The 19,810-nt window shown below is 31.3% G+C and overlaps 2 protein-coding genes across 2 annotated transcripts in view; both read right to left on the bottom strand.

Moving 5' to 3' along the window:
• The window catches only part of LOC143066733 (kinetochore-associated protein 1-like), a 68,769-nt gene extending 58,124 nt beyond the window's left edge, over positions 1-10,645 (bottom strand). Inside the window, exons 1-11 of the mRNA XM_076239544.1 lie at positions 10,514-10,645; positions 9,156-9,270; positions 8,402-8,517; positions 6,682-6,748; positions 4,162-4,242; positions 3,283-3,398; positions 2,528-2,615; positions 1,946-2,010; positions 1,505-1,614; positions 534-678; positions 250-287 (exon numbers count right to left, since the gene is read on the bottom strand). Coding sequence (XP_076095659.1) covers positions 250-287; positions 534-678; positions 1,505-1,614; positions 1,946-2,010; positions 2,528-2,615; positions 3,283-3,398; positions 4,162-4,242; positions 6,682-6,748; positions 8,402-8,517; positions 9,156-9,270; positions 10,514-10,639 — 1,067 coding nt within the window. The 5' untranslated portion in view covers positions 10,640-10,645. The remainder of the gene's footprint in view (positions 1-249; positions 288-533; positions 679-1,504; positions 1,615-1,945; positions 2,011-2,527; positions 2,616-3,282; positions 3,399-4,161; positions 4,243-6,681; positions 6,749-8,401; positions 8,518-9,155; positions 9,271-10,513) is intronic.
• Positions 10,646-15,819: 5,174 nt separating this feature from the next.
• Positions 15,820-19,244, bottom strand: LOC143066732 (uncharacterized). The gene is made up of 3 exons (XM_076239543.1): positions 17,970-19,244; positions 16,467-16,928; positions 15,820-15,828 (listed from the first exon to the last, which is right to left on the bottom strand). Exons 1-3 carry the CDS (start codon positions 19,242-19,244, stop codon positions 15,820-15,822), a joined length of 1,746 nt encoding a protein of 581 aa, XP_076095658.1.
• Between the last annotated feature and the right edge of the window lie 566 nt (positions 19,245-19,810).

Here is a 19,810-nt window from a genome sequence, read left to right as displayed (position 1 = left end):
TTAGAATTATTCAATAAACTGACCAAAATTTGAATTAATTGCATTAAAGGTGATACAAGAATAATAGGTAAAGTTTTTATCCTTAAGATATAAAGTTTTCTGACTTCTTCCTGAAAATATATTTCCTTCGTTGTCATTTATTCAGATTTATTGTTAGCTTCTTCTGGACACAGCATTCTTATTTTCTAAATCAGCAGCATTAACATCAAAATTAATTATAATGGAAACGATTTCTGAAATTAAACTTACTCTTCACTTGGTGAACATTCAGCCAGAAATAACGTTTCCTACAAATAAAGTGAAAAATAGTGATAATGCACACTAATTTATTCCTTAACAAACGGGAAATTCAATGATTTTAAGGAGATGAAGGCATTATATTTTCAATTTTCAGAAAAAGTTCAACAAGCCTAAGGTGTATGCAAAATTTTAAGCATATCTGCGAGATTGGCAATTTACTGTCACTTGACCTTACAGAAAAGTGCTAAACTAACATAATAAGAAAGGTTTGTATAAGTCAGAGCTTTATTAACCTGAGATGTTGGACAGGAAGCTAAAGTTGATGGTTGATGTAATTTTAAGTTATAAATAGTTTCCCATGAAGGCAGACTTTGAACCATCAGATTTGTTGTTTTTCCTTCTCCAACTGTCAATAGGACTAGTTTCATATCTTGTAAGCTGAAAATAAAATAAAAGGATTTCAATCAGTAAAATAAAATAATTCTGATAACCTGCCAAAATTTCATTTGGTTCATAATTAAGTTTATAAACTAAAGTCATCTAAAAAAATTAAATTGTAGAAAATCAATATCTGGTTAATAAAATTTTACCTGAATATCAATTTATTGGGAATATTATTAAGATCAACTGCTTTTAGGAAAACATTTTAATTATATTACGATGACATTTTACAAAATAGTGCTTAAACAAAGTTCTTTTGAAGTAATATACAATTGAATTATCTCCCCTGAATTGAGCAAATCAATTTTGTGGAAAAATTACCTCCCTTTGTCAGATTTTCTGGTTGGGGAAAATCAATAAAATCTATGTGTTGTGAGCGTGTTGTTGTGTGGTATTATAAGATAAATATTTTTCTCCTGATTTAGAGTAATTTCTCGCAATTTGATTGGCTTATATTGTCCTAATAAATTTCAGTACAATTTTTTTATTACGTCAATACGAATTATCTCCCTTATTTATTACGTCAATTGGAATTATCTCCCTTATACCATTGACCTAATAAAAAATTAAAAAAAAAGATTTAATTAGTTATTTTTATTACATTGGCAAATGGCTTTTTTGTAAGAAGTTAATGTGTAACATGTAAGGAACTATATCTTTTTTCTACGCATTCACAATTTGTTTTGATCCGCCGTTTTCGACGTCTAGACAACGCCTATTGTTGTATGACGTCAGAGAGTGAAATAACCACGTTTACTTCACATGTGAAATAATCGGTTTTTATCTTGTAATTCATTGCAACCAATGTAATAATGAAAATTACCTTTGATTTTTAATCCGTTTTGTTTCTAGTAACTGGAACTGTTCCACCTTGATGTCAGACCAGCTATGTAGAGCAGTCATTGTTGTAGTGTTCAGTAATAGCAATTCATGCTGTAAAATATGTATTCTTAAAAGAAATCAGTTATACAATAGAGAAATACTAAATTTTCATACTTAACTAAGAAACTTATTAAATTGTCATAGAACAATCATTGATCGTGATTTGCATAAAATAAAAACTATTTACTTATGAGGCAGTATAATTAATGACATGTAATTATATGCAATCCTATAACCAATCAGAAGCCATTACAAAACAGCAAAATTCACTCACTCTTTTTTGTTTCGGAATTTCAATGAAATCTATTTGTTTATTTGGTAGGCATTTTCAAAAAGATTTTATAGAATTTCACTAATTTATTTTATCGTATTATACACTTACATTATCAGTCAGGACAAATAGATGTTTCCCATCAGATGACACCCTGCCTTCCACTACACCAGCATCTGCCAACAGAGTAAGCATTACAAAGTTAATTTTCTGACAAAATATGATATAATGGAGAAAATCAAGTCTATTCTCAGAGGTTGGTCTAAAAATGTGGAAGCCATGAAGAATTTATCCGTAAAGAAGATCAAGAATATATGCAATATAAAGATCTTCATAAAAAAAATTTGATCAATAGATAAAAACTGTCTAGCTTGTAAATATTTGACACCGGAAGCAGCTAATATGCCATGAACAAATACGGTCTTCTGGTAAATTAGCAGTGTATTTTTGTCTTAAAAACATGCAATTAACGCATTAAATATGTAAATAATGTGATGAAGTGTTATTATAAATTATTGCATACAAAGTAGAATTATTTTTACAGCAAAATACAAAATCCTCTACACATTCAGAAAATATATATACTACATGATGAATGATCCCAAAATGCATTCATTAAACACAAAATTAGAATGGTCAGTCTGTTTTTGATTTCCATTCTTTTTTAATTTTAGTTATAATAAAGTGACTGACCATTGAAAACATAACTAGGGATCTCATCTTCTAAAACAAGCTGTCCATCTTCTATCACCCATACTCCAATTGCAATATCACCACATCCCTGTAATTACAAGATACATCAAATACACTTAAATACTCTACACATATCAATGTTTTATATTTTATGTGTGTATGTGAATTTATATATAATATCTCTCATAACTCATAATTTATGTGAAGTTGTTATATTATGTATATGTCTTGTAAGAGGTAAGACTTAAAAAAATATTAACTTGTATTGTCTTGTCTATCCGGATCCATATGCTTTAATTAATGATTCCATAGTCTTTTTAAACTATTATCTATGGTTGCAATTATATTGATACTAAGATGTTCCTTTAAATAGATATTTTTATGCATAATGATACATCTAAAACAAATAAAAAGATTAAGGAACTGTTAAACGTTGTAAAAGTTGTGACAACAGTACATGAAGTTTTGCACCTGAACAAATTCTTATGTACATGAAAATCATGGCATCGTTTTTTTTTTTGGTGTGTTTTTCTTTTTTGTTGCCCTTTTTTAAAGGGAATTTTGCATTGTTAATTAGACTTTTTCATATCATAAATTTTGTGGTTCATCAAAGACATCAATTGAATACAATAAAGAAAAAAGATCTGATTCCCTACAAACAAATTATATTTCAATAGAATTTAAATATAGAAGCTTTTTCACAATATTTCAAAATTTTTATTCAGAAGAATTCATTTATTCAATAGCTTATTTACCAAGGTAACAATTTTATCATCAAAACAAACAACATCACTGACACCCTCTGTATGGAAATGATCTGCTCTGGTTTGTATCAACTTTTCCTTCAACGAAGCTGCAATTTTTCCTTCATCTGCAAAATAAAATATTTTTTTACTGATATTGCACTGTAACTCTGTTTAAAGTTTTATCTAAGGAATAACTTTCATACTAAATACCTTATATCAATAAAAACTTGTATAACAACCATTTCCCTGCATAGCATGAATTAGAAATTTTAGACACCGTATGATGAATATGAAATAAATGAGATAAAGTAATGAGACTTAGCTGTGAAATCTTGGTGAAGAACAGAAATATTGTTTTGGAATCATGCTGATTTCATGAAGGAGATGTCTTATTTAATATAATATGCATCATACTGATTTTAGTTCCGAAATAAAAAATGTTATCTATTTACACAAACACAATATAATATCAAATCAATCTGCTTTGTACTTGACAGACATACAAATTCAGTTTAATGGATATCATCTAACTAAACAACAATCAAGTCAGCCTAATATGGCACATTGTTTTGGATAAAAACTGATGTCTTTCCATTAACTTCTTTATGTTTTGCACTTGTCAGAGAAGCAGTAAATTCTAATTTCCTGATAAGGAGCAACACGTTAGGTTAAGTAGATAAATGCATATAGATCCTGTTTATTTAATGTCTAGCCATTGCTATATATGTGCAACATCATCAAACATAAGTGTCACATAGCTATATCTTCATGCATGAAAACGGCTAAATTTCCAACATTTGATACAACAAGACCACTGAAGAAGTGAAGAGATATAATTAAACATTCTGTTATATGTAAAATAAACATAACTATGAATTTAAGTCAAACCTGCAGAAAATAAATCTTGTGTAATACCAGTTAGAACCAACATCTGTCCATTGCCTGCCAGAACCACCAAATCTGTAGTATCTAAAAGTGTCAATGTAAAAATTTGAAAATTGCATTTAACCAAAAGATTTTTACAATTGCTATATTCAATCAATGTTAAATGTTTCATTTGGTGAACTTGTATAACTAAGATAAAATCAAAAGCATGTAAATTCTTATTTCAATAAAAAGTTTTAACAGTATCCAAACTGCTCTAACCCTAAGTACACATTTTCTCTTGATACACAACGAACGAACGAACGTATGAATGAATGAATGTGGCTTTATTTTATTTTTAGGTATGTGATAAACAGGACATAACATCTGTACGTTGACAAATACTATAAATACAAAAATTATGACAAAACAATAAAATGTGTCCAAAGGACACAATGTCTCACACTAAAACTTTAATCTGGTATATACTTTTTATTTCCATAGTTGATGAGCCACAAAACTCTAAGTTGACAATAAATAATTAGTGCACTAAGTTTTACGTTGATGTGACTACCATAAAACTAGAGGCTCTAAAGAGCCTGTGTCGCTCACCTTGGTCTATGTGAATATTAATCAAAGGACACAGATTGATTCATGACAAAATTGTGTTTTGGTGATGGTGATGTGTTTGTACATCTTAATTTACTGAATATTCTAGCTGCTTACAATTATCTCTATCTATAATTAACTTGGCCCAGTAGTTTCAGAGGAGAAGATTTTTGTAAAACATTACTAAGATTTACGAAAAATGGTTAAAAATTGACTATAAAGGGCAATAACTCCTATCTATAATAATATTCAAGATAATAACCAAAAACAGCAAAATTTCCTTATAATTACCAATTCAGGGGCAGCAACCCAACAATGGGTTGTCCGATTCAACTGAAAATTTCAGGGTAGATAGATCTTTACCTGATGAACAATTTAACACAGTGTCAGATTTGCTCTAAATGCTTTGGTTTTTGAGTTATAAGCCAAAAACTGCATTTTACCCCTATGTTCTATTTTAAGCTGTTGCGGCCATCTTGGTTGGGTGGGTGGGTCACGCCACACATTTTTTAAACTAGATACCCAAATGATAGTTGTGGCCAAGTTTAGTTTAATTTGGCACAGTTGTTTCAGAGGAGAAGATTTTTGTAAAAGATTACTAAGATTTACGAAAAATGGTTAAAAATTGACTATAAAGGGCAATAACTCTTAAACGGGTCAACTGACCATTTCGGTCATGTTGACTTATTTGTAAATCTTACTTTGCTGAACATTATTGCTGTTTACAGTTTATCTCTATCTATAATAATATTCAAGATAATAACCAAAAACAGCAAAATTTCCTTAAAATTACCAATTCAGGGGCAGCAACCCAACAACGGGTTGTCTGATTCATTTGAAAATTTCAGGGCATATAGATCTTGACCTGATGAACAATTTTACACATGTGAGATTTGCTCTAAATGCTTTGGTTTTTGAGTTATAAGCCAAAAACTGCATTTTACCCCTATGTTCTATTTTAAGCTGTTGCGGCCATCTTGGTTGGGTGGGTGGGTCACACCACACATTTTTTAAACTAGATACCCAAATGATAGTTGTGGCCAAGTTTGGTTTAATTTGGCACAGTTGTTTCAGAGGAGAAGATTTTTGTAAAAGATTACTAAGATTTACGAAAAATGGTTAAAAATTGACTATAAAGGGCAATAACTCTTAAACGGGTCAACTGACCATTTCGGTCATGTTGACTTATTTGTAAATCTTACTTTGCTGAACATTATTGCTGTTTACAGTTTATCTCTATCTATAATAATATTCAAGATAATAACCAAAAACAGCAAAATTTCCTTAAAATTACCAATTCAGGGGCAGCAACCCAACAACGGGTTGTCCGATTCATCAGAAAATTTCAGGGCAGATAGATCTTGACCTGATGAACAATTTTACCCACGTCAGATTTGCTCTAAATGCTTTGGTTTTTGAGTTATAAGCCAAAAACTGCATTTTACCCCTATGTTCTATTTTTAGCCATGGCGGCCATCTTGGAAGGTTGGGCAGGTCACCGGACACAATTTTTAAACTAGATACCCTAATAATGATTATGGCCAAGTTTGGTTTAATTTGGCCCAGCAGTTTCAGAGGAGAAGATTTTTGTAAAAGTTAACGACGCCGGACGACGCCGGACGACGCCGGACGCTGGACGCCAAGTGATGAGAAAAGCTCACTTGGCCCTTCGGGCCAGGTGAGCTAAAAATGTTTACCTTCCTCAAACAAGAAACTTAACTGATATGAAACAAATTTACTAATATATGGACAGAGTAACAAGATGAATATTGCCATCATAAATTTGAATTTGTATTTCACAAAATAATATTTGAATATAACATGTAGAGAAATTGAATGATCTAATTTCACAATATTGGGGATTTCTAAAATTGTTTTTTTCCATATTCATGCATTCCATAAATTCAATAGACCTTCCATATCTAATATCCTTACCATCTGATTTTGTACTAAACAGAATTCTTTTAAAAGTTTTCAAACTGCAACCTTCAGGAACAACTTTCTGCAATAAAACAATACATCATACCTATCTTTAACATTGTGATAAATTAGGAAGAAAAAATTCATCGATTTCATATTTAATAATTATTTATAATTTAATTTTGAATGTAACGCGTCTTCTGATTGGCTAACGTCGCTTTTTTTATCAGCCCATAGACAAAATTTAGTCATGTGACGTCATCAACATTTTTTCATGGTTTACTCCAGTTTAAAATGGAATTTAGAATTAAATTATAAGAAATGACTAATATTTTATCTGTCTATTCGAAAGGTGTGGTCACGTTTCTCCAACATTTGGTAATTAGACTAAAACAACACTAGGGATTATGGGGTCCTCTTAAAGACTGGATCTTGATATCTACCTGTAATTCACCTGTTCTTGACCAAAATATTGTTTAAAAGGTATATATTTTTTAAAGATATATATATTTTTTTAATAGTCTCCCAAAATTGTAAAAGTCCATATAGTCTAACACAGTGATGTAATTTTTTATTTTATATAAAAAAAAAGATGTGCATGGTATGATAGACAATGAGACAACTCTCTACAAGAGACCAAATGAAACAGAAGTTAACAATTATACATAAAAAAGAAGATGTGGTATGATTGCCAATGAGACATGTATTCACAAGATGACACAGACATTAACAAATATAGATCACCCTATGGCCTTTAACAATGGGCAAAGTCATACCGAATAGTCAGCTTTACTGAAAAGGACCCGAGAAAACAAATGTTTAACAATTCAAACGAGAAAAATAACGGCCTAATTTATGTACAATATAATGGCTGTTTTCCATCGGTTTAGATTTTAACATCTACATGTAACAGAAATACAAAAATATACCAAGTAATAGAATAAATTACTAAAATGAGGTACAGTCAGTGAACATTTCGATTTTTCATGTTACTTTTAATAAAAAAAAATCTTTTAAAAAAAATTATTTCGAGATTATTTCTTCATAATTTTTTATGAAATTTTCAGTTTGATTAGAATTTCCCTTGTTTATTTAAGGATTTTGTTGTTGAATAACCTTTTTAATTTTGTAAATCAAATACGGGGATGAAAAAAATTACGTAACCGTTTCTGGTTATACTCGACCAAAAATATATGGTTTGTTAATGTTTTGACATAAATATTTTTTTAACAATATCCCCCTTTTTACAATATTTGAGTTAAGACCTGATATAGGTGAATTACAGGTAATTATCACGATGTCAGTCCTTATGAGGACCCCCTAATCCCTTATGTTGTTTTAGTCTAATTATCAAATGTTGGAGAAACGTGACTAAACCATTCGAAATAACATAAAAAATGTGGTGCACACTTTAAAATAACCTGCTACACAAGTTATTCAGTGTGCACCACATTTTTGATATTATCTCTTCATAGACAGAAAAATATTACAGTCATTCCTTAATTAACAAGAATAAACATGTCCTATATGATCACTTCTTAGAAATTTGATTTTTAATTTGACAAAAATTTCAAATTAAGTATGAAGGAAGAATATCATAAATGTGCTGGTATAAAAATGTTATGAGCATGTAATTAATTGGTTTTTGTTGGTTGTTCTGTGTCATGTTTTTTGTTTATTTGTTTGTAATAAATCAGGTGTTTGTTATTTCCCACTGAACTTTCAAAGTACTTACAAATGAGAAGAGAATATCTCCTGTGTCAGTATCTAGAAGTGAAAGTTTTCCTGTACTATCTCCGACCATTAACATAGAACCATCAGAACTCCATTCTATACAATCAATAACACCATCTACAATGCAGAAAAAACCTTTATTTATCAATTCAAAAATTAGTGTGTGCATTTATTATTGGGATTTGGACATAACAGACCAAAACATGGGAATAATTTTTGCAATTGAAGGGGAAAATGCATACAAATAAGTGTCAAATTTCAGAATAGTTATTAAGTTATGCAGCAAAACCAAAATGAAATTTTGTAAGTTATGCTATTTATTTAGTTCTTTCTTTTTGTTGACTTCAAGATTATTTTTTAATACAATCACTCTGTTCTCAAGAACTTCACCATTGATTTATTCTTGTAGATATTTTGACATACCATCAAACATGAAACACATAAAATATATGTAGTAAAGTGAGACTAACAACTTTATGGGTTAACTTGACCTGTGACCAAACCTATGACCTTTTGCACTCTATGGTAGCAAGCTAACATTTAACTGCCAAGGCTGTCATATATAAAACTGAATAACAATTTACAATAATAATTAAACCACAGTATCATCCTAATGCATCTCTGTAAAAATATAAATAACAATGTATGAAACATGATTATCATTTTGCCATTATTCAAAATGACAAGATAAAGAAATCAATTTGATTTGAATAGGAATACAAATTCTTTTGATTTTTTTGGGTTAAATTACCAACCCAATCCAATTGATGCAATCCGCTGACAGTCTTTAAACAAAGCTAGATGTTCTTGAACAGCTATACATGCCAATTCACCAAGAACAGTTACTGTGGTACAAGGTATCAACTGGTCCTATAACAACAAATAGAAGATGTATTGTGATACCAATTTACCAAGAAACAGTGAATTTAGTACAAGGTATCAACTGGTCCTGAAACAACAATTAGAAAATATATTGATATACCAATTTACCAAGATATCTCTTAGTACAAGGTATCAACTGGTCCTGAAACAACAATTAGAAAATATATTGATATACCAATTTACCAAGATATCTCTTAGTACAAGGTATCAACTGGTCCTGAAACAACAATTAGAAAATATATTGATATACCAATTTACCAAGATATCTCTTAGTACAAGGTATCAACTGGTCCTGAAACAACAATTAGAAAATATATTGATATACCAATTTACCAAGATATCTCTTAGTACAAGGTATCAACTGGTCCCGAAACAACAATTAGAAAATATATTGATATACCAATTTACCAAGATATCTCTTAGTATAAGGTATCAACTGGTCCTGAAACAACAATTAGAAAATATATTGATATACCAATTTACCAAGATATCTCTTAGTACAAGGTATCAACTGGTCCTGAAACAACAATTAGAAAATATATTGATATACCAATTTACCAAGATATCTCTTAGTATAAGGTATCAACTTATAAATGTGATACCAATTCATCCCCAAAAATCACTGATAATTATTGTGCTTGATCATGTGTGTCACAATTTATAATATCGAATAAGTTGGGGTTCGACAGGTATGTTTGTGAAATCCTCACAAAAATGTTGGGTTCACCATGTTGATATGGAAATACTTCCTTCACACTGCTGATGCAACTTATCCTGAAACATTAATATACATTTACAACTATAGTCAAGAACAATCAATGTGGTACATCATTTCTATTGATCCTGTGACCACAAAGAACATTTTATGTTTTAGGTTACTTACTTTTTGTCTTGGGCATACCTGATACAGGTAATCAGAAATGCATTTTATGCATAAAGAAACAAAGCTTATTCTTTTATATATGTATTATCATTACTGGGTATTAATCAACGCTGATGGAATCCTATTTGTTATCTTTCAAATTCAATATGTTCAAGGGGAAAATTAATAACATCATCTGAACTTGTTTTGATCAGCAGTTCAAATTTTAAATGTCTGATTGGGGTACATGTATATTATTAATATTGGTCAGGTATACATATCCTCAAGATTAACATAATTCTTTTAGACTTTGAAACTACAATGTTACACATCATGGATACAAAATTTTATAAAAGTGTTTCATTGTACCTTATCACTAGATGATATTGTAGCTAAGGTTTCAACTTGATACAATGCAATGCCAGATTCTTGTCTTGGTCCAAAATTAATGGTTTCCTCGCCATTAAAATCTGTGGCTATCAAGTCCCACGGCATTATTAATGATCTGCAAGTACAAAAAAATTGTAAAAATAAAGATTTTTCAGGTAATATTAAGCAGCTTTCAGGTTTTTAATCAGTTTGTGATTACTGGTGTGAATATGGGACAACTCAGCTTGAAGATAACTTAGAAACACAGACAATCTATAAAGACAGCTCAGGCCGTCAGGCCGTCTTTGTAAAAGTTACTGTAAACAAAGTGATTTACAACCTAGACAATTTATTAAAAGTGAATTTGGACTATTCAAATGATTATAAATAAAGTTATATCTTACATTTTTCATCAAACTTAATTGTATATATGTTCCAGACCGTATGAGTATTTGGACTGTACACGTACGGTCTGGACCGTATCCTACTTTTTCAAAATACGCATACGGTCGGACCGTACGCGTACGGTCTGACTAATATTAAGAAGTTGGTCAGGTTTATTACATACAAATGTATATATAACAAGTATCAAAATAACTTCTATCTCAAATTAATATAAAAATTTCAATTATAGTAATTGAAATAAAAACTTAATATTCTAAATTTAAAAAAAATCACGCTTATTTAATCTGTTAATCTCCTGTATTAAGCATGTCAGTAATTCATTAATTTCAGCCAAGTATGCTCATTGAAATTCTTGGAAGTAAACATAATGTGGGAGGACAATTGTTGAAGAATATTTAGGAACTTTACAAAAAAATGCATATGCAAAGGAACATGCATGAAAATGTAAAAAAAATATGACGTTCCTTGTGGAAGCAAGTGTCACCTTGGGCCAGAGTAACACAAAAGGATTCACGGATATAAAATCAAACAAATATTCAATTTCAATTGTTCGCTTATTCACTTTATCCATCTTATTGTAATAATAACAATTTGTATAACTAATAATAAGGATTTTGATAAATATTTGTTTGAATTTAACCCATATGATCCCAAAACATGTATGGTCAGCTGGACCGTACGCGTATACTCATACGGTCCGACTGTACGAGTATACGTATACGGTCCGGACCGTACGCATACGGTCCAAATACTCATACGGTCTGGAACATATACATGTAGTATTATTACTGCATTGTGAGATAATTAAGACTAATTTTGAAAGATACATAATTTTCACACAATAAAAGTACAATTTTAGTTGAGGAATTTGATTGTTGTGTCTTATATGCAAGGTCCTAGTATAACAATATGGAAGAAGTAATTATGCAAAAGGTAGATAGCTCTATACATGTACATTTATTGAGTAAAAATGACATATATATACACATGCATGTCAAAGTTATAGTCTTTATTATCAATAAAAGCAGTATATATACATCATATAAAATAGAGTTCTCTGGTAATATCTACCAATTCTTAGGTTCCTATTGATTTTTTGAAGTTTGCAGGAAATCAATGTATTCTTCAAAACCATGAAAACAGGCATCAAAGATCTCCCAATAAACTTATTCTGAGTTGACTTTCCTATCTAACTTATTATTGGTAAAACCTCTCTTCAGAAACAGTCCTAGTTTTCTTTTACTTAGGAGACACTCAATAAATCAATTATATAGTCAAATCTCTCCTTTTATTATTTGCCTGAGTTGAGTTGTAGTTTGGCTTATTGATAGTCAGATGCATTTTACATGTAGACATTCAGAGTTGTCTTTTTTTTTATTTAGGATAATCATAGTTTAGATAACAAGCATTGACAAGCCATACATTCTATGGACGTCATGGCAGTATGGCCATCTTGTCCTGCATCAATTTTGTACAATGCGAGGTAACTCTCATTGTACATAAGTGAAAATGCCTTGTAATAGACTTGCCTCCCCTTATTACTTAATGCGGGTTTTAGTTAGCATGCGGTTTAAGTAGAGCATGTTCCAGCCATTTTATCATGTATTTGACTTTTCTTTCTTTATCATTTATCAGACACTTTTAGTTGTCCCTTCAATGGATCATATCCAACTATATCGGTCATCACGTGACTTTTACACTTATGTTGTATATCATTAATGGTCGATTGGTTTTCAGTGAAAGTGAACAGGGTACATTTATTAAACGGTCATAACTTTTTTGTTATATTGTGTATTTTACCTCCCAACCACGCGTTTTACAATTAAAAATGTTTTAAGTATCAGTTCAGATATATGATTTCGTGCTTCGAAATAAGTTTGAAAACTGAGGTGAGATGACCACACAGCCTCCGTAGACTTCTTCGTTAAAACTCAATAAAATTACAATGGGACCTTTTTGTTTTATCAATTTTTTAAACTTATTTATTGTTATTTATATCCTCCCAACCCCTAAAAAGATCGACAACATATTCATATAAATGAAATCGAAAACCATATCAGTTTAGGTATCAAACTTTTTGCTTCGAAATTTGATTGGAAAGTTCATATTTTGGCATTCGTTGGCATTCGTTAGCATTATTTTCAAAATGGCGGCCACTGTTGGAAAGTTACAACGACACGACATGCCGGTATTCATTTAAGTATAAATCAAAAAGAATTATGTCAAATATTTATCGGAGTGTGTCTTTTTGTATTTAAGAAATTTCTTTTTTCACATGTTCTTTAATATACTGTGGATTCATTTTTATTCGTGGTATACCAATTTTCGTGGGTAACAGCGAACCACGAATTTAAGAATTCAACGAAGAATAATCCCGAGAAATGTGTATTGAGTCGGATGTTTATTTACGGTTTTGTTATGCAGTTCTAGTATAGTGTTGACTAGCGATAAACATTGTAACATAACACGTGTTTTTTATTGAAAGAAGATACAAGTATTTTGATTAAATCTATAATAAATATATCTAATTTAAGTGATAATTTACTTTTTAAAATTGATTAAAACTGTTCATGGAAAATAACTGCAAGTTGTTAATTACCGTGTCATAGTTTGGTTTACCAGTGATTAAAAATCAATAGGATTAAGTACGGGGATATTGCCCGTAGGTAATATTGTTTATGACAGGAACATTTATTTTCACACCTTATACTTATATCACTGTTTATTATATCGTGATTAGGGAAATGAGCTTTCAATCATAAAGTTTTGAATGCCTTATAGAATTCAGACAAGAATTTATAAATTGTAAAACAAACAAATAATTAGTTGTCCCTGTCCATTATTGTAATCGAAGTTATCAATGAACACTTTAACCTAGAATGACCAAGCGAGCTTTTTCAATGAATTCCTTCTTTTTTGTTTTGTTTTATTATTGATCAAAACAAGGAGGTTATATGATCTCCTAAATCAAAAAGAAATCCACGAATTACGTATCTAATTTTTTGTTGTTGTAATCAGCGATCCACGAATTTACGTATACCACGAAACGTCTTTTTTTCTCTATCCACGAAAATTGATACCCACGAAAATAAATGAATCTACAGTATTTGTAATACTCAGAAACGTGTCCTTCCCCCCTAACGTGTCCACGTCACTGAACTGCAAAACATGTCTAAAAGGGCGCCAAAGCGTGTAATTTATACAAACGCCCAAACGTGTCCAATTCCCCAAACGTGGTCATATTTAGCTTTTTTTTTCTTTTACTGGAATTATCATTCTTGTCCATATTATAAATACGTTGGTTATTTAGGTATTACTTTTTTTTTTATTAACGTATACTTATTTTACTATTTCATTAAAAATAGAAATATATTTTTTAATCCGGCAGAATAACCTTGGTAAAGTGGTAGTGTTCGTTCGGCTAGTTTTAAATTTCCGTTACTTTCATTTAAAACGGCAAATTCCAAAAGGTATTTATCCTAAATTTAAGGTTTCCGGCATCACTAAATACACACGAACAAGAGACATAATGTCCAGTGACAAATATGTCATGCATTATTTGAACGACATCAGTAAATACTGAAGATAGGTCATATTATTAGGCATACCTGGAATTTGGGATTGTACCTAAATTTTTACTGTTACTCGGGATAAATACTAGTTGGGATTAAAACCTGATAACTACGCAGTCAGTGATTTAGAGAGCTTTAAAAATATCAGAAGTGTTGAAAAAAGTGAAGTCATGAAATACTTGCAACTGGACAACAAGCGATTTGGGTCAAAAGTTAATTGATATGTTACAGATTGAATTTTCAGTTATGGTAATCAGTTACAACCGGCATTGAACAAACTGATGCTAATAAATGACCACTTCATCAACGTGACCAAAGAAAACAAACATGGCAACATGGCCTAATCACGATGTTTTGACAAGACCTATACATATATTAGTATTAGTTGTACGATTGTTTATGAAATCATTTTATGATAATATTTCATATTAACAAAAGAAAACCTCGAATGGGTCATGGTAATTTTGCCTGGGATTACTTCCTGCGAAAAGAGAATTTATTTTTTGGTTTATTACAGGTTTTAAAAAAATCAAACATTTTCTTAAAAAAAAATTCTTGATCTGGAATATTAACTTCTTTGACAAAAAAAAATGAACAAAAATATAAAAGAGGGACAAAAGATACCAAAGGGACAGTCAAACTCATAAATCTAAAACAAACTGACAACGTCATGGCTAAAAATGAAAAAGACAAACAAACAACAGCACACACGACACAACATAGAAAACTAAAGAATAAACAACACGAACCCCACCAAAAAACTAGGGGTGATCTCAGGTGCTCTGTAAGGGTAAGCAGATCCTTCTCCACATGCGGCACCCGTCGTGTTGCTTATGTGATAACACGCCCGGTACCATTTGATTGAAAAATAAATGTTGTCACTTTTATTTGCAATTAAAAGCTACTGTCTGAAGAAAGATTTAGAAGGCTAATGTGCTTTTAACCTGTTCTTTTTAATTTATTTAGATTAAAATATTTTTTTTTAACCAAAATTCAAGTGTACGCCCGGGCGTTTTGACGTAAACGAAGTCTTTAGTCTTTAGTCTTTAGTATGCGTCATCTTGACACTGATTTTCTCATATGTACTTTGGTCACTTGCGCGTTTGAATACATTAATCCCGTTTGTATTTTCTCTTTGTACTTTCACTTTAATTTAGGTAGGCGCTGTTGATACTGATTTATAAAAACAAATGATCAAATCTTCTAGTATCGTCTATAAACTCGGAAAATGCATATTGTATGTCTGCACTGGCTTCTGTGTTAAGTAATTCTTCTAGATCTAGATTAAGTGTTCCTGTTTTGAAATATATTGACTGGCGGAGTTTTTCTCTATCCAAACTGTAATTGTCACAAGATAATAAAAAATGTTCTACAGATTCTATTTCTCCGCAAGTACATTTGTTGTCTTCTACATGTCTGTTAATGAAATGTTGATACCCCTTTAGTTTGGAGTATCCTGATCTGAGACTGTTTAGTATATTGAAGTGTTTTTTTGATGGGAAGTCGAGTTTGATTCTTTTTGATGCATCTGGGTGATGATTAAAAAATCTTCTCCCAACCTCACTAGATTCCCATTGTGTCTTCCATTTTTTAATGACTGATGTTCTCGCCGCTTGTTTGATGTCTTGTTTTGTCGTGATTGAAGACATTTCCTCCCTATTATCTGCCTCTTTTGCCGCTGCTTTTGCCAGACTGTCAGCCTGTTCATTTCCCTCTATATCAGAGTGCCCCGGTGTCCAAATGATGTTGATACTAAAACCCTTTTGTTCCAATTTTATTTTCCTGTTTTTGATTTCTTGTATGGTTTTGTGATAGTTTTCTGATTTCCAATTTAAGGTTATAATGCCTATGGCGGATTGGCTGTCAGAGTATATGTTAAGTTGTTTAACATTGCGGTAATTATAATTGTCTATTTTTTCCAGCACAAGTTTAATGGCTACTAGCTCTGCTAGTAGTATTGATCCTCTGTTTGATACAGGGTACTGTATTGTTTCCTCCTCTTCATTATTGTATATAATGGCTCCTGCACCACAAGGCCCAGGATTTCCCATGCATGAGCCATCTGTGAATGCCACTGTTGTATTTGGAGGAAGTTCTTCTAATTGTTGTTTTATAAGTCTTTGTCCTTCAATGGCTTGTTCACTGGTTCTTGTTAATGTGGTCCAGTACTCCGGTGCCCTTCTAATTGCACACATGCCACGACATTCATATTGCTGTTCAATATTATTTACTTCAATTGATGTTTCCTTCTTCATATCATCTGCCTGTAGTATCATTTTTCCAATTGGAGAGATGTAAGTTTCCGGATTAGATTCTGTTTTCCAGTTTTCTAGCTTTTTCTTAATTGGGACTGTTGTAAAAGATGAGGTCATTTTTGCCAATTCTCTAATTGCTATTTCTTCTCTTCTCAGTTCTAAAGGTAAGACTCCACCAATTATCTGAAGAACTTCAAGGCTGGAAGTTGAAGCCATATTAAGGCATAAGGCAAGGCCATGTCTTTGAACCTCATCCAACTTGTGTAGGTTTGTTGAATTTCCAATCTGCCAAACACAGCTTGCATATGTGATGGTTGAACAAACAAGACTTTGGTAAATTTCTATTAGTCTTTTTGTTGGAATATTAGCTATACCCTTAATTTCTCTAATTATTCCTAATGATCTTTTTGCTGTTTTCAGTACATTATCTATATGAGTATTGAAAGTCAGTTTTTGGTCAAGTGTAACTCTAAGAATTTTAGGATTGTTGTTGTGTTTTAAAGTTCCATTACCAAGCTTAAGTAGAACGGATGTAGTATTTTGTATACTTTTACTGAAAATACAATATTCTGTTTTTTCTACACTCAATTTCATCCTCCATTTGTTGCTCCATTCATTCACCTTGTCAATATCTGTTTGAAGATCTTGTTGTAGAATATTGATGTCCTCACCTGTGTGCCATATGGTTGCATCATCTGCAAATTTACATTTCTGTGCCAGAACGGTTTGAAAAATATCTGCTATAAAGATGTTGAACAAAATAGGGGAGAAGACTGAACCTTGTGGTAATCCTGTATGTGTTTTAAATAGTTCTCCTTTTGTGTTGTTGATGTTGATTACTGCTTCACGGTTATTTAAAAAAGAATGAACCCATTTCCAGATTTTTCCTTTGATTCCATATTGATAAAGTTTTACTAATAATCCTTCTCGCCATATACTGTCATAGGCTTTTTCAAAGTCAATGAACAAAGCAAGCGTAATCATTTTCTTGTTGAATCCCCCATATATTGATTGGATGAGTGACAATAAAGCATTGACTGTTGATCTGTATTGTCTAAATCCTTCCTGTTCATTATCAATGATGTTGTTGGTTTCCACATATTCTTCTATTCTGTATAGAACTATTCTTTCCATCAGTTTGGATACTACACTGGTTAAACTAATTGGCCGGTATGCTGAAGGGTTATTGTAACTAAGTTTGTGTGCTTTCTTCAAAAATTTTACATTTGCCATTTTCCAATTTTGTGGAAGTATTCCTTCTTCCCATGATCTGTTCATAATTTCTAATAATTTGTCTAAAAATTCTTTTCCAGCATTAATAAACAGCTCTGGAAAAAATCCATCTGGTCCTGGTGCAGTTTCTTTCTTCAGTCTGAAGATGGATCCCTCCAATTCATCCATGGTAATACTTTGGTTATATTTGTCATCATCCATTTCTTGGTTGTCACTATCTAATGTTATGTTGATGTATTCTTTAGTTGTTTCCTCATAAAACTTGTTGTCAAATTTTCTTGGGTCTAGGTGTTTTCCTCCAAAAAATACTTTTTCCAATTCCTTTGACTTTTCTTTCTCATCGAAAATTACATTGCCATCATATTTTATGAAAGGAAGTACCTTGTTGTCTGAGGTTTTCTTGGTTAATTTTTTGAAAGCTCCCCATCTTTCCTTTGGTGTTTTTCCTGATCCTATCACATCACATAGTGATGTTGACCATTCATTTTGGGCTTTATCTTTGATTACTTCTAAGTTCTTTTCCGCATCTATTATTTTATTAAAATTTTGAGGGATACTTCTTTCTTTAAAATGTCTCTGTGTCTTGTTTAACTCTTTTTTTGCTAACTTTACATCTTCATTCCACCATACAGGATGTTTAACTTTTGGTCTATTTTGATGATATTTATATTTCGGTATTACCTGTTCCATACATGCTGTCATACAACTTTCAAAACATTCATACCATACTTCCAAAGAGTCATCATCTTTCAAAAGCATATCTTTGAAATATTCTTCTGTGGTTTCCTTCCACTCTTCCCAATTGCATTTCCTTATATTCCAATTTTCTTCATCCTTATTGCTTGTCATTGAATTTCCCTTTTTACTTCCCATATTCAAATCTAACATTATACAAATGTGGTCTGATGTAACCTTTTCATGTGTTAGTGTTGTACACTCTTCCACAATATTATAAATGTTCTGTGATATTAGGGCTAGGTCTATAATACTGTCACAATTTCTACGTGTTGCTTGTCCATCATTTACACAAATTAAACTTGTTTTTGTCATACATTGTTCCAAAAGTTCTCCATGTTTGTTTTCTGTTTTGTTGTTCCATTCAAATGATTCTGCATTGAGATCTCCTAGAATTACCAAATTTTCCAGCTTCTGTGTATTAATTTCTAAACATAATTTCTTCATATGTTCTGTATTTTCTGGGGTAATATATGGCACCCATAAGTTTATCTTCTTATTTTGTTGGTCTTTTATTTCCAGACAGACCATTTCGAAATCATATTTTTCATATTGTTGTCTTCTTTCTGCCACAAATTCCAAATTTGGCTTGATGCATATTGCCGATCCTCCTCTTGATTTATCTGGTCGTGGTGAACTAAAAATTTGCCAGTTTTCAAATTTCAATGGATTTTGTTTTGATTCAAATGTTTCATTGATGCATAAAATATCTATATCATAATTTTTTACAATATCTTTTAATTCCACTGCAGTTTTAAATGATTGTGCATTGATAAATAAGTCTCATGGTGATTAAATATATTATGGTATGTTTCTGCTTAAATGGTGTTTCTAAATTTTCTTTGATTGACAATTCTAATGAATTCTGGACATTTTGATGATGATGATTTGTGAGACCCTCCAGTTACAACATTGGGATGGTTTAGTACAGTACTGTTCCTTGCAACTTTCAGAGCCACAGTTGTTACAACAGCTGTCAGATTTACATTGATTAGAAGAATGACCAAGATGTTGACACTTAAAACAGCGAATAAATCTATAGTTTCTTCTTTTCTCCACAAAAAAACGAAGCTACGCGCCTGGTCCAAATAATTGTG

Source organism: Mytilus galloprovincialis, chromosome 3 (genome assembly GCF_965363235.1).
Source record: "Mytilus galloprovincialis chromosome 3, xbMytGall1.hap1.1, whole genome shotgun sequence".
NCBI lineage: Eukaryota > Metazoa > Mollusca > Bivalvia > Mytilida > Mytilidae > Mytilus > Mytilus galloprovincialis.
This window is presented reverse-complemented; position numbering and strand designations above follow the sequence as displayed.

Bases quoted from the DNA above. Each gene is read 5' to 3' on its own strand.
- LOC143066732 (XM_076239543.1), bottom strand. From the start codon at position 19,244: ATGGTCTGTCTGGAAATAAAAGACCAACAAAATAAGAAGATAAACTTA. The intron at 16,929-17,969 runs GTAAAATTTTTG...GAAGTTCTTCAG, and splicing joins AAAATTGGAAAATGGCAAAT to ATAATTGGTGGAGTCTTACC.